Below are 15397 nucleotides of genomic sequence, written 5' to 3'. Positions count from 1 at the left end.
AGAGGCAAAAAAAAAAAAAAAAAAAAAAGATAATTATAAACAAGTGGTACTAAAGTAACAGGAAACAAAACCATCAACTATAAAAGGCAAATTAGTGAGTGGCAGAAAATATTTGCAAGTCAGGTATCAAATGAGGGGTTAATATCTCCCCCAAATTATATACATATAATTTACATATGTATTTTAGGATATATTATACATATCATATGCATGCAGCTCCATACTGAAAACAAAAACTATTAACAAATGAGCATAGGATCTTAGTGGACATTTTTTCCAAGAAGACACATAGGTTCATGAGGTTCATGAGGTTCATAGGTTCATGAGGTTCACATAGGCCAAGAGGTTCATGAAAAGATGTTCAACGTTACTCATCATGAGGGAAATGCAAATTAAAGCCACGAGGAGATAACACCTCAAGCCTATTAGATAAACTACTACCAAAAGTCAAAAGTAACATGTGTTGGTTAGAATGTGGAGAAAAGTGAACGCTGTGAGTGGTCATTGTGAATGTGGACTCTACAGTCTTTGGGAATCAATATAGAATTTCCCAGAATCAAAAATCTAACTCCCCCAACATGCAGCAATTCCCCTTCTGGCTCTGTATCTGAGGAAATAAAAGCTATATTTTATTTTATTTTCTATCTGCACCATATATTCACTGCAGCATGGTTTATACTAGGCAAACTATGGAAACAACCTAGAACCCATCGACAGAGGAAGAGACAGGGAAATTTGATATAAGTACAAACATAAACACATGCATGTATAAAAATAAATGTGCATATAAATGTACATTATATTTTACTGAGCCATAAAAAAGGAAGGAAATCCTGCTTTCTGTGACAGAATGGATCAGTAGACATAACCATGTTAAGTGAAAACAAAATGCCAATTTTTTTTATATTTTTGTTGTATTTTATATCTAAACTCTTAAAAAGATGAAGAAAGGGAAGAAAAAACCCCACAAACTCATACAGAAGACATTAGTGGTTGCCAAATAAAGTATTTGGGGTGGGGGACGAAATAGGTGGAGGTGGTGAAAAGGTGAAAACTTCCAGTTATAACATAAATAAGTCCTGTGGATATAATGCACACTATGGTGACTACAGTTAATTATAACATATTGTATATTTGAAAGTTGCTAATGGAATAAATATTAACAGTTCTTACCATAAGATAAAAAGTGCTCAACATGTGATGGTGAATGTCACCTACATACTGTGGTGATTTCTAACACATACATATACTGAGAAACAAAAATAAGCTCAAAGTAAAAACTTTTCTAATAACTTAGGCAGAGATACAAAAAAGAAAAAAGGAATGAAGAAAAGTGAGGGCACCTAGGTGGCTCAGACGGTTAAGCGTCTTATCATGATCTTGCAATTTGGGAGTCTGAGCCCTGCGCTGGGATCTGTGCTGAGAGTGCAGAGGCTGCTTGAGACTTTCTCTCCCCTCTGGGCTCTCTCTACTCCCCCTCTATCAAAATAAATGAACAAACTTAAAAAAAAAAGAAAGAAAAGGGAAGTATATCCAAAGGACTAATGGGACACAATCAAGCAGAACAAAATATGTATTATGAAAGTCACAAAGAAGAATGTGGGTGTTGGAAGGTTTGAAGAAATGCCAAGAAATCCCCAAACATTAGAAAAATTAACGTAAAATTAAAAATTTCACTGAACTCCAACCAGGATAAATCCCTAACACCTATCTATACAAATATTTATCACAAGTCAACTGTCAAAAGACACAAGAAAAAAGAAAGATCGTTATCTCCAAGGCTGAAGAGAAAGGCAACTTGTCATATACAAGTGTACTCCTTTTTTTTTTTTTTTAATGTGTACAGAGAAGAGAGACAGAGCATGAGCAGGGAAGGGGCAGAGAGAGGGAAACACAGAATCTGAAGCACATCCAGACTCCAAACTGTCATCACAGAGCCCAATGTGAGGCTCGCATTCAAGAATCAGGAAATCATGACCTGAGCTGAATTTGGATTCTCAATGAACTGAGTCACCCAGGCGCCCCACAGGTGTACTACTGTTAAAGTATTCATAGAATGTTCAACAGAAACCATGTAGTTTAGAGGGTGTGGGATGATATATTATGGTGTTGAAAGAAAAATGCTAACAACTAAGAACTTTATATCTGGCAAAATAATTCTCTGAAATTCAGGAGAAGTTAATACATTTCCAGATAAAAAGCTGACATCATTCACCGCCTGACATGAACTACAAAATGGTGATGGTAGTTCTTCAAATTTCTTCCAGGTTAAGTTAAACTTACAGAAAACACAGAACTCTGGAATATTACAATGTAAGGGTAAACCACGTTAGTGTAATACAGAACTTTAAAAAAACAAAAGCATAATGCAATTAAAAATTTAGATTAATGGATCTGTATTTATAATTTTTTTATTTATTTTTGAGAGAGACAGAGAAAGTAAGTGGGGGAAGTGCAGACAGAGAGAGGGAAAGAGACAGAATCCCAAGCAGGCTCCATACTGTCAGCATAGCGCCAGATGTGGGACTCAAAATCATGAACCATGAGGTTATGACTTGAGCCAAAATCAACAGTTGGATGCTTAACTGATGGAGCCACCCAGGTGACTCTAATGGATCCATGTAAAATACATGGTGAATACAGAAGTAATAAAAAGTATATAAGTCAGAAATGTGAAAGAGTATATTTTACATGTGTTTGAAAGGTAAACTTATATCAGTTAAAATAAACTAATTTTAAGATTTTTCATATAATTGCAACGTTAACCAAAAAGGAAACCTCTAAAGAATATGAAAAAGAAATGAGAAGGGAATGAAATCACGTAACTACAAAAATATACGTGAAACATGAGGGAAGGCAAAAAAGGTGCGAAAGGACAACAAGCTGCAAGACAGAAAATAATCAAGAAAATAGCAATAGCAATTTTACACCTGTAATTAATTAAATGTATATTACTTAAATTTCCCTAAATAAAAGTCTCCAACTATATATTATCCATAAGAAACTCATGTTTCACCTTAGGACACACACAAGCTAAAATAAAAGGATACAACACATAGTACATGCAAACATGTACTAAAAACTGGCAGGGACACTAATACCACTGTCAGACAAAACAGACTACAAGCCAAAAACTGTAAATGAAAGACAATGTCATTAAAATGACAAATTTAATATTAGATTTTAGTACAAATACACACACATGTATATATATGTAAAAATATATATACACACACACATATACCTACATATATATATATATATATATATATATATATATATATATATATATATGTTTATATATATATGTTTATATATATATATTTAGTACATATATATGTACATTTATGTAAAAAAAATATATATATATATTTAGTACAAATATAATTTAGTACAAGTTTAAATACATAGCTGACATTGGGGCATCTCAGTGGCTCAGGTGGTTAAGTGTCAGACTTCACCTCAGGTCATGAACTCAGGGTTCATGGGTTTAAGCCCCTCATCATGGTTGTGCTGATAGCTCAGAGCCTGAAGCTTGCTTCTGATTCTGTGTCTCCCTCTCTCTCTGCTCATCCCCACTCACGCTCTGTTTCTGTCTCTCTCTCTCTCTCTCAAAAATAAACACGACAAAAATTTATATATTTTATATATATATATATATATATATATATATATATATATATATATATATATATACACACACACACACATACATATATAAATATATAATTATAAGCTGAACTAAATGTTTTAGAGATGTCTAAAATGATTGTTCTATTATAGGTTAAATTTTAACATGGTTTACATATGTTAATAGTAAATTGTTATATGATTAATTTCACACCGAAAAACCAACATAAGGACAAATACACAGAAAAACCAATATAAGGACAAATAAATGGCTTTAATAATTTGAAATAGAGTTTAAATCATCCAGATGTATAATTCACAGTGCGATTTTACACTTAAATATTTATGGATATATGTTGCTTTTTATGAAACTTATTCTTTATTAAACTAATGCATACTACATGTAATCAATATATACTGAAATGAAGGACAGACAGTAAACATTACGAAATTTTCCAGGGAGTTTTAGATCATTATGTATAGTTTAATAGCAACATTAAAAATACATGTCATTCAGAAAACTGTATACTTTAACTGAGAATGCTGATGAAAATTTAATTCTGCATTTGTATTTTAATGCACCGCTTTTATTCATGTGTCAGTGGAATATTTTAATCAATTAACAGGACTATGAGTCAACTACTATAAGTAGAAATAGTAAGGCCAGAAGTTCATGCAATATACTTGTACTCGTTTGGATTTTCTTTATCTCTTTCCATGTAGTCTCTGTCAATTAAAGATTCTATTCTCGTCTTCAGATCAGAAGGCTACAAAATAAATTATTAATGTTAATAAAAATGAAATCACAGCATTTTATTTTCTACTCTCATCCTAAATATATCACATTTTGTATCTCATATTTTTATTATTCATAATTTTCAGGAAACAATAAATTTCTTAACTAAAAAATTACTATAATCAAATCCGAAATACATTAGAAAGGTGCTAACTAGGAATAAAGTACAACTAATACATAAAGAATAGAATAAAATGCATCTGGGATGCATTTTGGTAAAAAATCATACTTTCAATTTCTTTAATAAGAAAGAAGTTATACTCATTAACTATTCCCCATAAGGAGGGCTCTAAAATATAGAAGACAGCCAATACCCTAGGCACTGATGTTTCTATTAGGCACATGGTTAGTTTTGGTGTACGGATTGCACTCACCAGAAATCACATTAAAGAAAGTAATTCTATAATTTACTAAATAATAAGCACCCCAGTTGAGCCATGTGTAGAGCACTGCAGAGAACTCGAAGAGTTTTTTTTTTTTCCTCAAAGGAAAAAACAGCTTTTAAATTTTAAAAATCACAACATTGATAAAGTAGCAGCTACAGCTAATAATTCCTTAGCACTTACTATATGCTTCAGGAAACTCTTTTGTCTTAGTAACATTTGAGTGAGTTGTTAATATTATCACCCTCCGTGAGGAAGTGGAGGTACACGCGTTATGTAAAGAGTTTGGCAAGAGTCAGAAAATGAGAAAGATATGAGACGAAGCAGGATTGAAAAAAATCATAGCTGACAGGCTTTGTGAACCAAGCCATAAACACTAGACTAGAAATCAAAGTGTTTGTAGCAATTCTATTTTGATTACTTAGGATACACAAAACTACAATTTTCATTTTATTTTATGACGACATACGAACCAATAGCTTGACATTTTTAATAATTATGGCAGAAAAAAGTTATTAAAATGTCTAACCTATAAGAATCAGACAAATTAGCTACATATTGTGTTTAAAAAGACTTTTTGAAAATGGCTAAGTAAGCGGTAATTTGCCAAATATTGTTAACAATTTGTTAGGTTGTAGTATTTAATAATGTCACAAAGATCAACCGTTATAAGATGTAAAAATAGACAAAGGACTATCATAGTAAGACCAAAGGCCACTCTGCTAGGAACTGTGAAGTATTTGCTCATAAGCAGTGCAAATAAAGGCAACTTCTAACTGTACTTCATCGAGAAGATACATCAAGGAAGTGAATCTAAACCATGGAGGTACAGTGAAAATACTTAAAATAGATCATGAGACTAATTTCTTTTTCTATTTTTTTGTGTTACCTTTCAAAATGTTACAACTTTTTATTTATAAAACTGATAAAATTTAATAACCTAATCCAGTAAACCATAACACAAAAAGGGACCTAAGTCCTGTGATAATCACACTCACAAGTTTTACTCCATATCATAGATAAATTTTTACTTGAAATTACCGTATAAACCTATGGTTTTATTCAAAAGTACTCAATGCCACTGGATTTTTGGTAGATTTGTTTACCTGTAGTGTAAATTTTAGCTGGTTATACAATTCTGAGAGAAGTACACTGTGGGTAAGTGTTTTCCTTATCTTCATAATGCGAACAATTGCAGCATCAATCTGATATCGTCGATCTTGGAAAACTCTCTGTGTGGTGATGGTACGTTCCTCTATCTAATGAAAATAATTAAAAGTTAAAATGACAATACGTAAAATTTCAATAATAATTAAACTGTTATGAAAATTAAAGGTTTCAAAAGATCACTTTTTGTAAAACCAGTAACAGAAACGATATATAATTCACTTTTGCTTCTATCGCAAACCTTTTATATACTACACTTTTTGGATTTAAGTTTGTATTAAGTCATCCTCAATTTTAGAGTCCTTTTAACCAGAAAAGCTATTAATAGGAAAGCATCGTGCTATGATTTGAGCAGTTCTTTTAAACAAGTTAGTTGTATGACTTCGGTGGTAATAAACACGCTCTTGCAATTCTATGTTATAGGTTTCAAGATACGATATTTAAATGTCATGTCATAGATACAAAGTAAAACTTATCTTGTACATATAAAATTACTCCATTAACAATTATTCTATTTATTCAAGCTAAAGCTTTATTTTCTATTTTACTTTACATTAAATCATATATTTCAGAGACTTTTCTTATTTTAACTTCTGGCAATTGGAAAAGGATATGTGTAACGAAGTTTGTTTTTTTTTTTAATTTTCATATGTATATTATTTTTTTGAATTTTTTAAAATGCTTATTTATTTTTGAGACAATGCGAGAGACAGAGTGCAAGCGGTGGAGGGGCGGACAGAGGGAGACACACAGAATCTTAAGCAGGCTCCAGGCTCTGAGCTGTCAGCACAGAGCCCTACGGGGAGTTTGAACTCAGGAACCATGAGCTCATGACCTGAGCTGAAGTCAGACACTTAACGGACAGAGCCACTCAGGCACCCTATATGTATATTCTAAAAAAAAAAAAAAAAAATTTTGAACTTCTAACTGCAAATATTTTTTCATTCATATCCTAAACCTTCAACAGTGATCCTCCAAATCATCTGAGTTTCCAGGAATATAGAATCTTTTGAATTGCCTTCTGGGTTCCAAATTCCAAATAAAGCCTTCCAAATTCTCAAAGCAAGAGTTGCTTATTTTTAATTTGTCAGTATTTTCTTCATTTTTACTACTTCATTTTCTGTGTGTGCTTTCATCATTACATTTTCTTAAATGCTCATTTTATACTTCTCATTTTTAAGATGATCTCAACTCCTGTTTTACCAGTAAAGCTTTAAATACACTATGTCTAATAAAACTATCTTACTTTATCTTCTACCATTCAGACATACATTTTTTATTGAAGTGGAATCACAAAATACAAAATTAACAATTTTAAAATGGTTTAAAAATTTTAAATATACAGTTGGAAGCATTTAAGCATACTCAAAATGTTGTGCAACCACTATCTCTCTCTAGTTTCAAAACATTTTTGCCACTCAAGAAAACACCCTGTGCACATTAAGTAATCCTTCATCATTTCCCATTCACTCATGATGTGGTTACCACTACTCTTCTTAAATATGGATTTTATGACTTTTCAAATATAATGGAAAGAACTATACTATAAGTGACCTGTTATGTCTGCCTTCTGTCACTTAGCATAAGGTTTTATACACAAAATACTTCTATACACATAAATAATGCTTTTTATACATAATGAAGGGTAATTCTTACTGAAGGATGTATTGGTACTTTGTTTCTTTTGTATATATGAGTAATATTTCATTGTATGTGTACAATACAATTTACTTATCCATTTATCCAATGATGGACATCTGGGTTATTTCCATTTTGGCTACTATAGATAATTCTGCAAGAAATTCTTGTGACAAGCTTCAGTGGACATATGTTTTTTTCTCTTTAATGGTTAATGAGAATAGCTGAGTCAAATGGTCACTCTGAGTTTAACTGAGAAATCTCAAACTATTTTGCACAGATGCTGCAATACTACATATTCACACCAGAAATGCACAGGATTCATATTTCTTTTAAAAACCTCTTTGTATCTGATTTGTCGATTCAAGCCATCTGGGAGTAATGTGGAATCTCACTGTAATTTTGACTTAGGTATATGTGAAGACCAATGATGATGAGCATTCTCTCATGTGTCTGTGGACCATTTGAATAACTTCTCTCAAGAAATATCTACTCAAGTTCTTTTTTTTAACGTTTATTTATTTTTGAGACAGAGAGAGACAGAGCATGAACAGGGGAGGGGCAGAGAGAGAGGGAGACACAGAATGTGAAACAGGCTCCAGGCTATGAGCTGTCAGCACAGAGCCCGATGCGGGGCTTGAACTCATGGACCATGAGATCATGACCTGAGCCGAAGTCGGACGCTTAACCGACTGAGCCACCCAGGCGCCCCATCAAGTTCTTTATTTGTTATCTAGATTACTTTTTATTTTTTATATTTTTTATTTTTTTATATTGTTAAGAGTCTGTGAACTGGAATATATATACAGTTATATACATACACATACATATGCATATATAATGTCTAGATATATATAAATACATAGATACACAAATATAAGTACATACACACACATATATATGCATACACACATATATATTCAATTGTAAGTAAAAAACTTACAAGAGACCAAAGGATATTTACATTGATGAAATGCTCAATTCATCGGGAAAATAAAATAATCCTAAACATATATATACCAAAGGGCCACAAAATAAAATGAAACAAATGCTGAGAGAATTATGTGAGAAAATATTTGAAAATAATTATTCGAGACTTAATACCACACTTTCAATAATACACAGAACATCTAGATAAAAGATTAATATAGATATAGGAGATGTAAACAACACTATAAGCAAATAGATTTAACAGGCATATATAAAACACCCTAAGCAACAAAATAACCCAAATGTCCGTCAGTGGATTGCTGTAAAATTACTCATGTATAAAAAAGGGAACAAAGTTGAGGCCACCTAGGTGGCTCAGTTGGTTAGCCACTTGACACTTGATTTCAGTTCAGGTCATGATCTTGCCTTTCACCCCGAGACTGACATTTGGTTTTGGTTCCATGCTGGATGTGGAACCTGCTTAAAATTCTCTCTCTTTCTGTCTACCTTGCCCCTTCCTGCTGCTTGTGCTCTCTCTTTAAAAAAAAAAAAAAAAAAAAGAGGGGCGCCTGGGTGGCTCAGTCGGTTAAGTGGCGGGCTCTGGCTCAGGTCATGATCTCGCAGTCTGTGAGTTCGAGCCCTGCGTTGGGCTCTCTGCTGACAGCCCAGAGCCTGGAGCCTGTTCCAGATTCTGTGTCTCCCTCTCTCTGACCCTCCCACGTTCATGCTCTGTCTCTCTCGGTCTCAAAAATAAATAAACGTTAAAAAAATTTAGAAAAAAAAAGGAAAGAAGTACACCAGGTAACAAAGCAGTAATACAGTTTTGTGAGGTCACTTGGGATGTTTCCCAGAACAAACCATATGTTAGGACAAAAAATGTCACTTAAAATAAGTTTTAGGAGAGCAAAATCATTAAAAATATTTTCTACAATCAATCAATCAAGAAAATGACAAGGATATAAATAGCAGACGCTTAAATATCCAATAGACTAAAAACTAAATCATCAGGGGAAACAGAAGATATTTAGAAAAGAATCAGAAAGAATAGAAAGTCAAAAATAAAACCATGGAATGCTGCATAGCAGTGCTCAGAGGGAAATTTAAGGCTATAAATGCACACCTAACAGAGAGAGGGGGATCTCAAATTGATAACGTAAGAAACCAGAAAAAGAAAAGTAAACTCAAGCCAGTGGAAGGAAAGAAATAATAAGATCAGACACAAACACAATAAAGAATAAAACAGACAATCAGTGAAACAAGCTGGTTATTTGAAAATACTTGCAAAATAGGTAAAACTTACTTTTACTAGGAAAAAAGATGGATTTCTTTACCAAAGTCTTGCACAACTAGGGAAGCTGGGCACCGTCTCATCTGGCTTCCTTTCTACCATGGTAGAGCTTTTCAGCTTTTTCTGCTTCTCATCTTGAGTGAAGAGGTGATGTTACCTGTCTTAGCCATTTCACTGCATCCGAACTTACTTTATCTTTGTTTTGCTCTACCATAGAGGTGGAATTAATGTCTCCTGTTAATCCTTGACTTCTACCAAGACTCTTCCATTCCTGGGTATCTCTCTCAATTCTTTTGTTTTCCCCCCAGCAGTTTGTTCTACCCCCAGCAGTAACACTGTCATTTGTCTTACTCTTTACTTGCTAAAGCACAGCGATGGAGAAGGAAGGGATCATTCTGTTTTTCTGACTCACCGTCAAACTTAAGTTAGCCTTTTGTGCCTGTGTCTTGAAGGTAGCCCCTTTTATTCCATTTTATCCCACTGCAATTGCTAAATGTCTTCAAAAGGCTTAAGTGTACAATACTTTTCTACTTCTTTATAGTTAAGAGAAGTTTTCTCTTACATTTTCCCTTTACTATGTCAAAAGTTAAATGTTTACTGTTTCCCCCTGGTGGTTTAGGATTTTAGTTGTAAAAGAAGAGTCCAGGCTTTTCTTGCAGTGAAACTTGCGTGTCTCTTTAAGGCTGTTCTGTAGGGGAGAGCTCTCTCTGGTTTCTGTGTAACCTTTCCTCTGAGTTCTCACTTACTGAGATCTGTAGGATAAATGTGAACTCCTACTATGTCTTCATTTCCATGTATTTTATATCTCATAGTAATTTTATCAAGCCTTTAGCAGTATGTTAAAATATCATACCCACACGTATAGAGGTTACTTCCTTTTAGGCTAACGTGAGTCTGTACTTGTGTTTTGCCTCTCTTTAGATTTAGCTCAACTCAATAAAAGTTGTATTTTGAAGACTATCCACTTGTTTTTTGCTGTAAAGTTAGAGGGATTATAGGCCAATATTCCTGATGAATACAGATATAAAAATCCTCAACTATATATTATCATATCAAATGCAACAATACATTAAAAGAATCGTAGAAAAAGATCAAGTGCGATTTATTTAAGAGATTCAGGATGGGTGGTTCAACATCTGCATATCAATCACTGTAACAAAACACACTGAAAATGCATGATGGGGCATGTGGGTGTCTCAGTTGGTTGAGGTTAAGATTCTCTCTCTCTTCTTATATCTTCTCCCCACTCTCTCTCTCTCTCTCTCTCTAAAATAAAGGCGATGAAAAATATTTTTAAAATGGATGACAAAGAAAACAAGGAGTGGCAAAAATCATGATCATATCAACAGAGGCTGGAAAAGCATCTGATAAAATCCAAAACTTATTTGTGCCCAAAACTCTCAACAAGGTGGATAGAGAGAAATGTACCTCAACGTAATAAAGACCATGAATGACAAACACACAGCTAACATCACATTGAATGGTGAAACTTATTCCTGTAAGATCAGGAATAAGACAAGAATGCCTTCTCACCGCTATTACTTAACACAGTACTGGAAGTCCTAGCCATAGCAATAAGATAAGAAAAAGAAACACAGGCAATCAAATTATAAGAGAAGTAAACTATCACTATTTACATAAACCAACATGATACTATATGGAGAAAACCCTAAGGACTCCAGCAAAATATGATTAAAACTAAGTTATGAGTTCAGTCAATTTACAAGCCAGTTATGTGTTATGTTCTATACAATATTAGTTAACTATAAAAAATAGAAAACAATCCACTGACAATTGCACACAAAACACAAATAAAATAAATGTAAGCATTAAAAAAAAAGCAATCCAACTAAAAAGGGAGCAGAGGAAAGGAACTGTAAGATTGGTAAATGAAACTGATGATGACACAAATACATTGAAAGATACACCATGCACCTGGACCGAAAAAAAAAATATTATTAAAATATCCTGGCCACCCAAAGCAGTCTAAAGATTCAATACAATCTCTATTGAAAACAATGGTATCTTCTAGAAAACTAGGGGGAAAAATCCTAAAATGTATATGGAACCACAAAGGACCTTGAATGATCAAAGAAATCTTGAGAAAGAAGTACAAGCTGGAGATATCAGGCTTTCTTATTTCCATATTTGATATGTTATCAAAGTAGGGTGGTACTAGCACAAAAACAGATACATGGAATACACAGTCCAGGGATAAACCCATGTTAACACAGGTAAATTAGTCTTTGGCAAAGGAGGCAAGAATAAACACTGGGGAAAGACCGGCTCTTCAACAAATGTTGTTGGGAAAACTCAACAGCTACTTGCAAATAAAGTTGAAACTGGACTCCTTGCTTACATCATATACAAGATAAACTAAAAGGGGATTAATGAGTTAAGTATAAGACTGGAAACTACTAGAAGAAAACCACTAGAAGAAATCCCTGACATCGGTCTTAGCAATGTGTGTGTATATACATATATTTGATCTGTCTCCTCAGAAAAGTGAACAAAAGCAAAAATAAACAAATGAAACTAAATCAAACTAAAACTCTTTTCCATGGCAAAAAAAAAAAAAAGACAAAAAAAACCTAAAAACACAAACAACAACCAAAACCCCACCAACAAAATAAAAAGACACTGTACTGACTCAGGGAATTTATATATTTGCAAGTGATACAACTGTAAGGGATTAACAGCTAAAATACATAAAGAACTCACACAACTCAGTATCCACAAACATGCAAACAATCAATCCAACTAAAAACAGGGTAGAGGGCATGAACAGATATCTCTTCAAAGAAGAAATTCAGATGGTTAAGAGACACAGGAAAAAAGGCTCAACATCAATCATCATCAGGGAAATGAAAATCAGAACCACAATGACGTATCTCCTCACACCTGTCAGAATTGCTATTATCAAAACCACCAGAAATGAAACTAGAAAAGTCCCCAGATAGCCAAAGCAATCCTGAAAAAGGAAAACAAAACTGGAGGTATCACAATTCCAGATTTCAAGATTACAAAGTTTTTGTCATCAAGAGAGTATGGTACTGGCGCAAAATACAGACATGTGTATCAACAAAATCGAACAGAAATCCCAGAAAGAGACCCACAATTATATGATTAACTCGTCTTTGACAAAACAGGAAAGAATATCCAATGGAAAAAAGACAGTCCCTTCAACAAATGGGGTTGGGAGAAGGGAAGGGAAGGGAAGGGAAGGGGGAAGGGAAGGGGGAAGGGAAGGGGGAAGGGAAGGGAAGGGGGAAGGGAAGGGGGAAGGGAAGGGGGAAGGGAAGGGGGAAGGGAAGGGGGAAGGGAAGGGGGAAGGGAAGGGAAGGGGGAAGGGAAGGGAAGGGGGAAGGGAAGGGGGAGGGGAAGGGAAGGAAAAAGGGAAGGGAAGGGAAGGAAAAAGGGAAGGGAAGGAAAGGGAAGGAAAAAGGGAAGGGAAGGGAAGGAAAAAGGGAAGGGAAGGGAAGGAAAAAGGGAAGGGAAGGGAAGGGAAAAGGGAAGGGAAGGGAAGGGAAAAGGGAAGGGAAGGGAAGGGAAAAGGGAAGGGAAGGGAAAAGGGAAGGGAAGGGAAAAGGGAAGGGAAGGGAAAAGGGAAGGGAAGGGAAAAGGGAAGGGAAGGGAAAAGGGAAGGGAAGGGAAAAGGGAAGGGAAGGGAAGGGAAGGAAGGAAGGGAAGGGAAGGGAAGGGAAGGGAAGGAAAGGAAAGGAAAGGAAAGGAAAGGAAAGGAAAGGAAAGGAAAGGAAAAGGAAAGGAAAGGAAAGGAAAGGAAAGGAAAGGAAAGGAAAAAGGAAAAGGAAAGGAAAAAGGAAAGGAAAAAGGAAAGGAAAAAGGAAAGGAAAAAGGAAAGGAAAAAGGAAAGGAAAGGAAAGGAAAGGGGAAAGGAAAGGAAAGGGGAAAGGAAAGGAAAGGGGAAAGGAAAGGGGAAAGGAAAGGGGAAAGGAAAGGAAAGGAAAAAGGAAAGGAAAGGAAAAGGAAAGGAAAGGAAAGGAAAAAGGAAAGGAAAGGAAAGGAAAGGAAAGGAAAGGAAAGGAAAGGAAAAAGGAAGGGAAACAGGAAGGGAAACAGGAAGGGAAACAGGAAGGGAAACAGGAAGGGAAGGGAAGGGAAGGGAAAGGGAAGGGAAGGGAAGGGAAGGGAAGGGAAGGGAAGGGAAGGGAAGGGAAGGGAAACAAAAGCAAACCGGAACTAATTAATGGGAGTTCAACAAGATAAAAAGGTTGTGCAGAGCAAAAGGGAACAATCAACAAAACTAAAAGGAAGCTAATGGAACCTGGGGAATAAGCTCAGGAATTCCCTGGGCTTGCACTGATGGATTAACAAGGCATAAAGGACTATAAAGCTACAGGATGCTGACACCCAAGTCTGGGTAAATAAGATTAGGTAATTAGCATAAGGAGGGTGGGGCTAAGCCCCCTGTACAGAGAGGGTGAGGCAAAGGCCAAATATAGAACAAAGGTATATGAGGTAAACAAGATTAGGTATACAGGGCAGAAACGCCCCCCAATTTAGTACTATAGCACAAAGTTGTTTTCTCAGGAAGGAAGGACCACATTAGGTAAACTAGGTAAACAGGTAAATAGGGAGATAAATCACTGTGAGGTGAAGCTGCCCAGACCAGAGCTAATTAGCAAAACAAAGGTGCCTTGTTGACCCTGACGTAGCATGCTCTTTCTTGTCCCCTCAACCAGTTTAGGTAAACAGAGGCCATGTCTCATGTTTGCTGTAAACAACCTTCTGCCTGGCCACTGGGCACCAGGGTTTTGTTTTGTATTAGCCCAAACCCCTAACCCCACAGATCTTCAAAACCCTCTTTTCCTCATGTCCATGAGTTAATGTTAACAGTCTCATTGTCTCTTTGTGTATGTCCATTACAATGTTTGTAAGCCTTCAGATCCTAAAAAAATGGAGCAAGGACTCTTAATCAGGGCTCTTGTCTTCTCCCTGACATTAGCCATCTCTCATATTTTAATCCTGCATCCCGCTTTCTTGCTAGACGAGAAAGAGCTCCAGACCCAGAGTCTACAACAATGGAATAGGAGAGGATATTTGCAAACAATGTATCTGATGAGGGTTAGTATCCAAACTCTGTAAGGAAATCATCAAACTCAACACCCAAAAAACAAACAACTCAATTAAGAAAAGGGAAGAAGACATCAATACAAACTATTCAAAGATCACATCCAGAAGGTGAACAGACTCATGCAAAGGTGTTCTACATCTCTCATCACCAGGGAAGTACAAATCAAAACCACAATGAGATACCACCTCACACCTGTCAGAATGGCTACAATTAACACAAGAAACAACAGGGGTTGGTGAAGATGCAGAGAAAGGACTACCCTCCTGCACTTGGTAGGAGAGCAAACTTGTGTAGCCATTCTGGAGAACAGTATGGAAACTCCTCAGAAACCTAAAAATAGAACTACCCAAAGGATACAAAGGATACAAAAATAAAAATTCAAAGGGGTCCATGAAACCTTATGTTTATAGCCAAGCTTATTATAAAGCCAAACTAGGGAGAAAGCCCAAGTCAGTTTCACTGACTGATGA

The 15397-nt window shown here is 35.2% G+C and overlaps 1 protein-coding gene across 2 annotated transcripts in view; it reads right to left on the bottom strand.

The window, feature by feature from the left end:
• Nucleotides 1-3885: 3885 nt before the first annotated feature.
• LOC122212836 (cullin-4B-like) overlaps nt 3886-15397 on the bottom strand; it is a 140352-nt gene continuing 128840 nt past the window's right edge. For both annotated transcript variants that reach the window (XM_042926810.1, XM_042926811.1), the window contains 2 exons: nt 5916-6068; nt 3886-4397 (listed from right to left, as the gene is read on the bottom strand). In XM_042926810.1, the coding sequence (XP_042782744.1) occupies nt 4302-4397; nt 5916-6068 (249 nt within the window). In that variant the 3' untranslated portion in view covers nt 3886-4301. The remainder of the gene's footprint in view (nt 4398-5915; nt 6069-15397) is intronic.

Source organism: Panthera leo (genome assembly GCF_018350215.1).
Source record: "Panthera leo isolate Ple1 chromosome Y unlocalized genomic scaffold, P.leo_Ple1_pat1.1 chrY_random_Un_scaffold_79, whole genome shotgun sequence".
Lineage (NCBI taxonomy): Eukaryota > Metazoa > Chordata > Mammalia > Carnivora > Felidae > Panthera > Panthera leo.
Note: the sequence above shows the minus strand (reverse complement) of the source record. Positions and strands in the feature narration are given on the sequence as shown.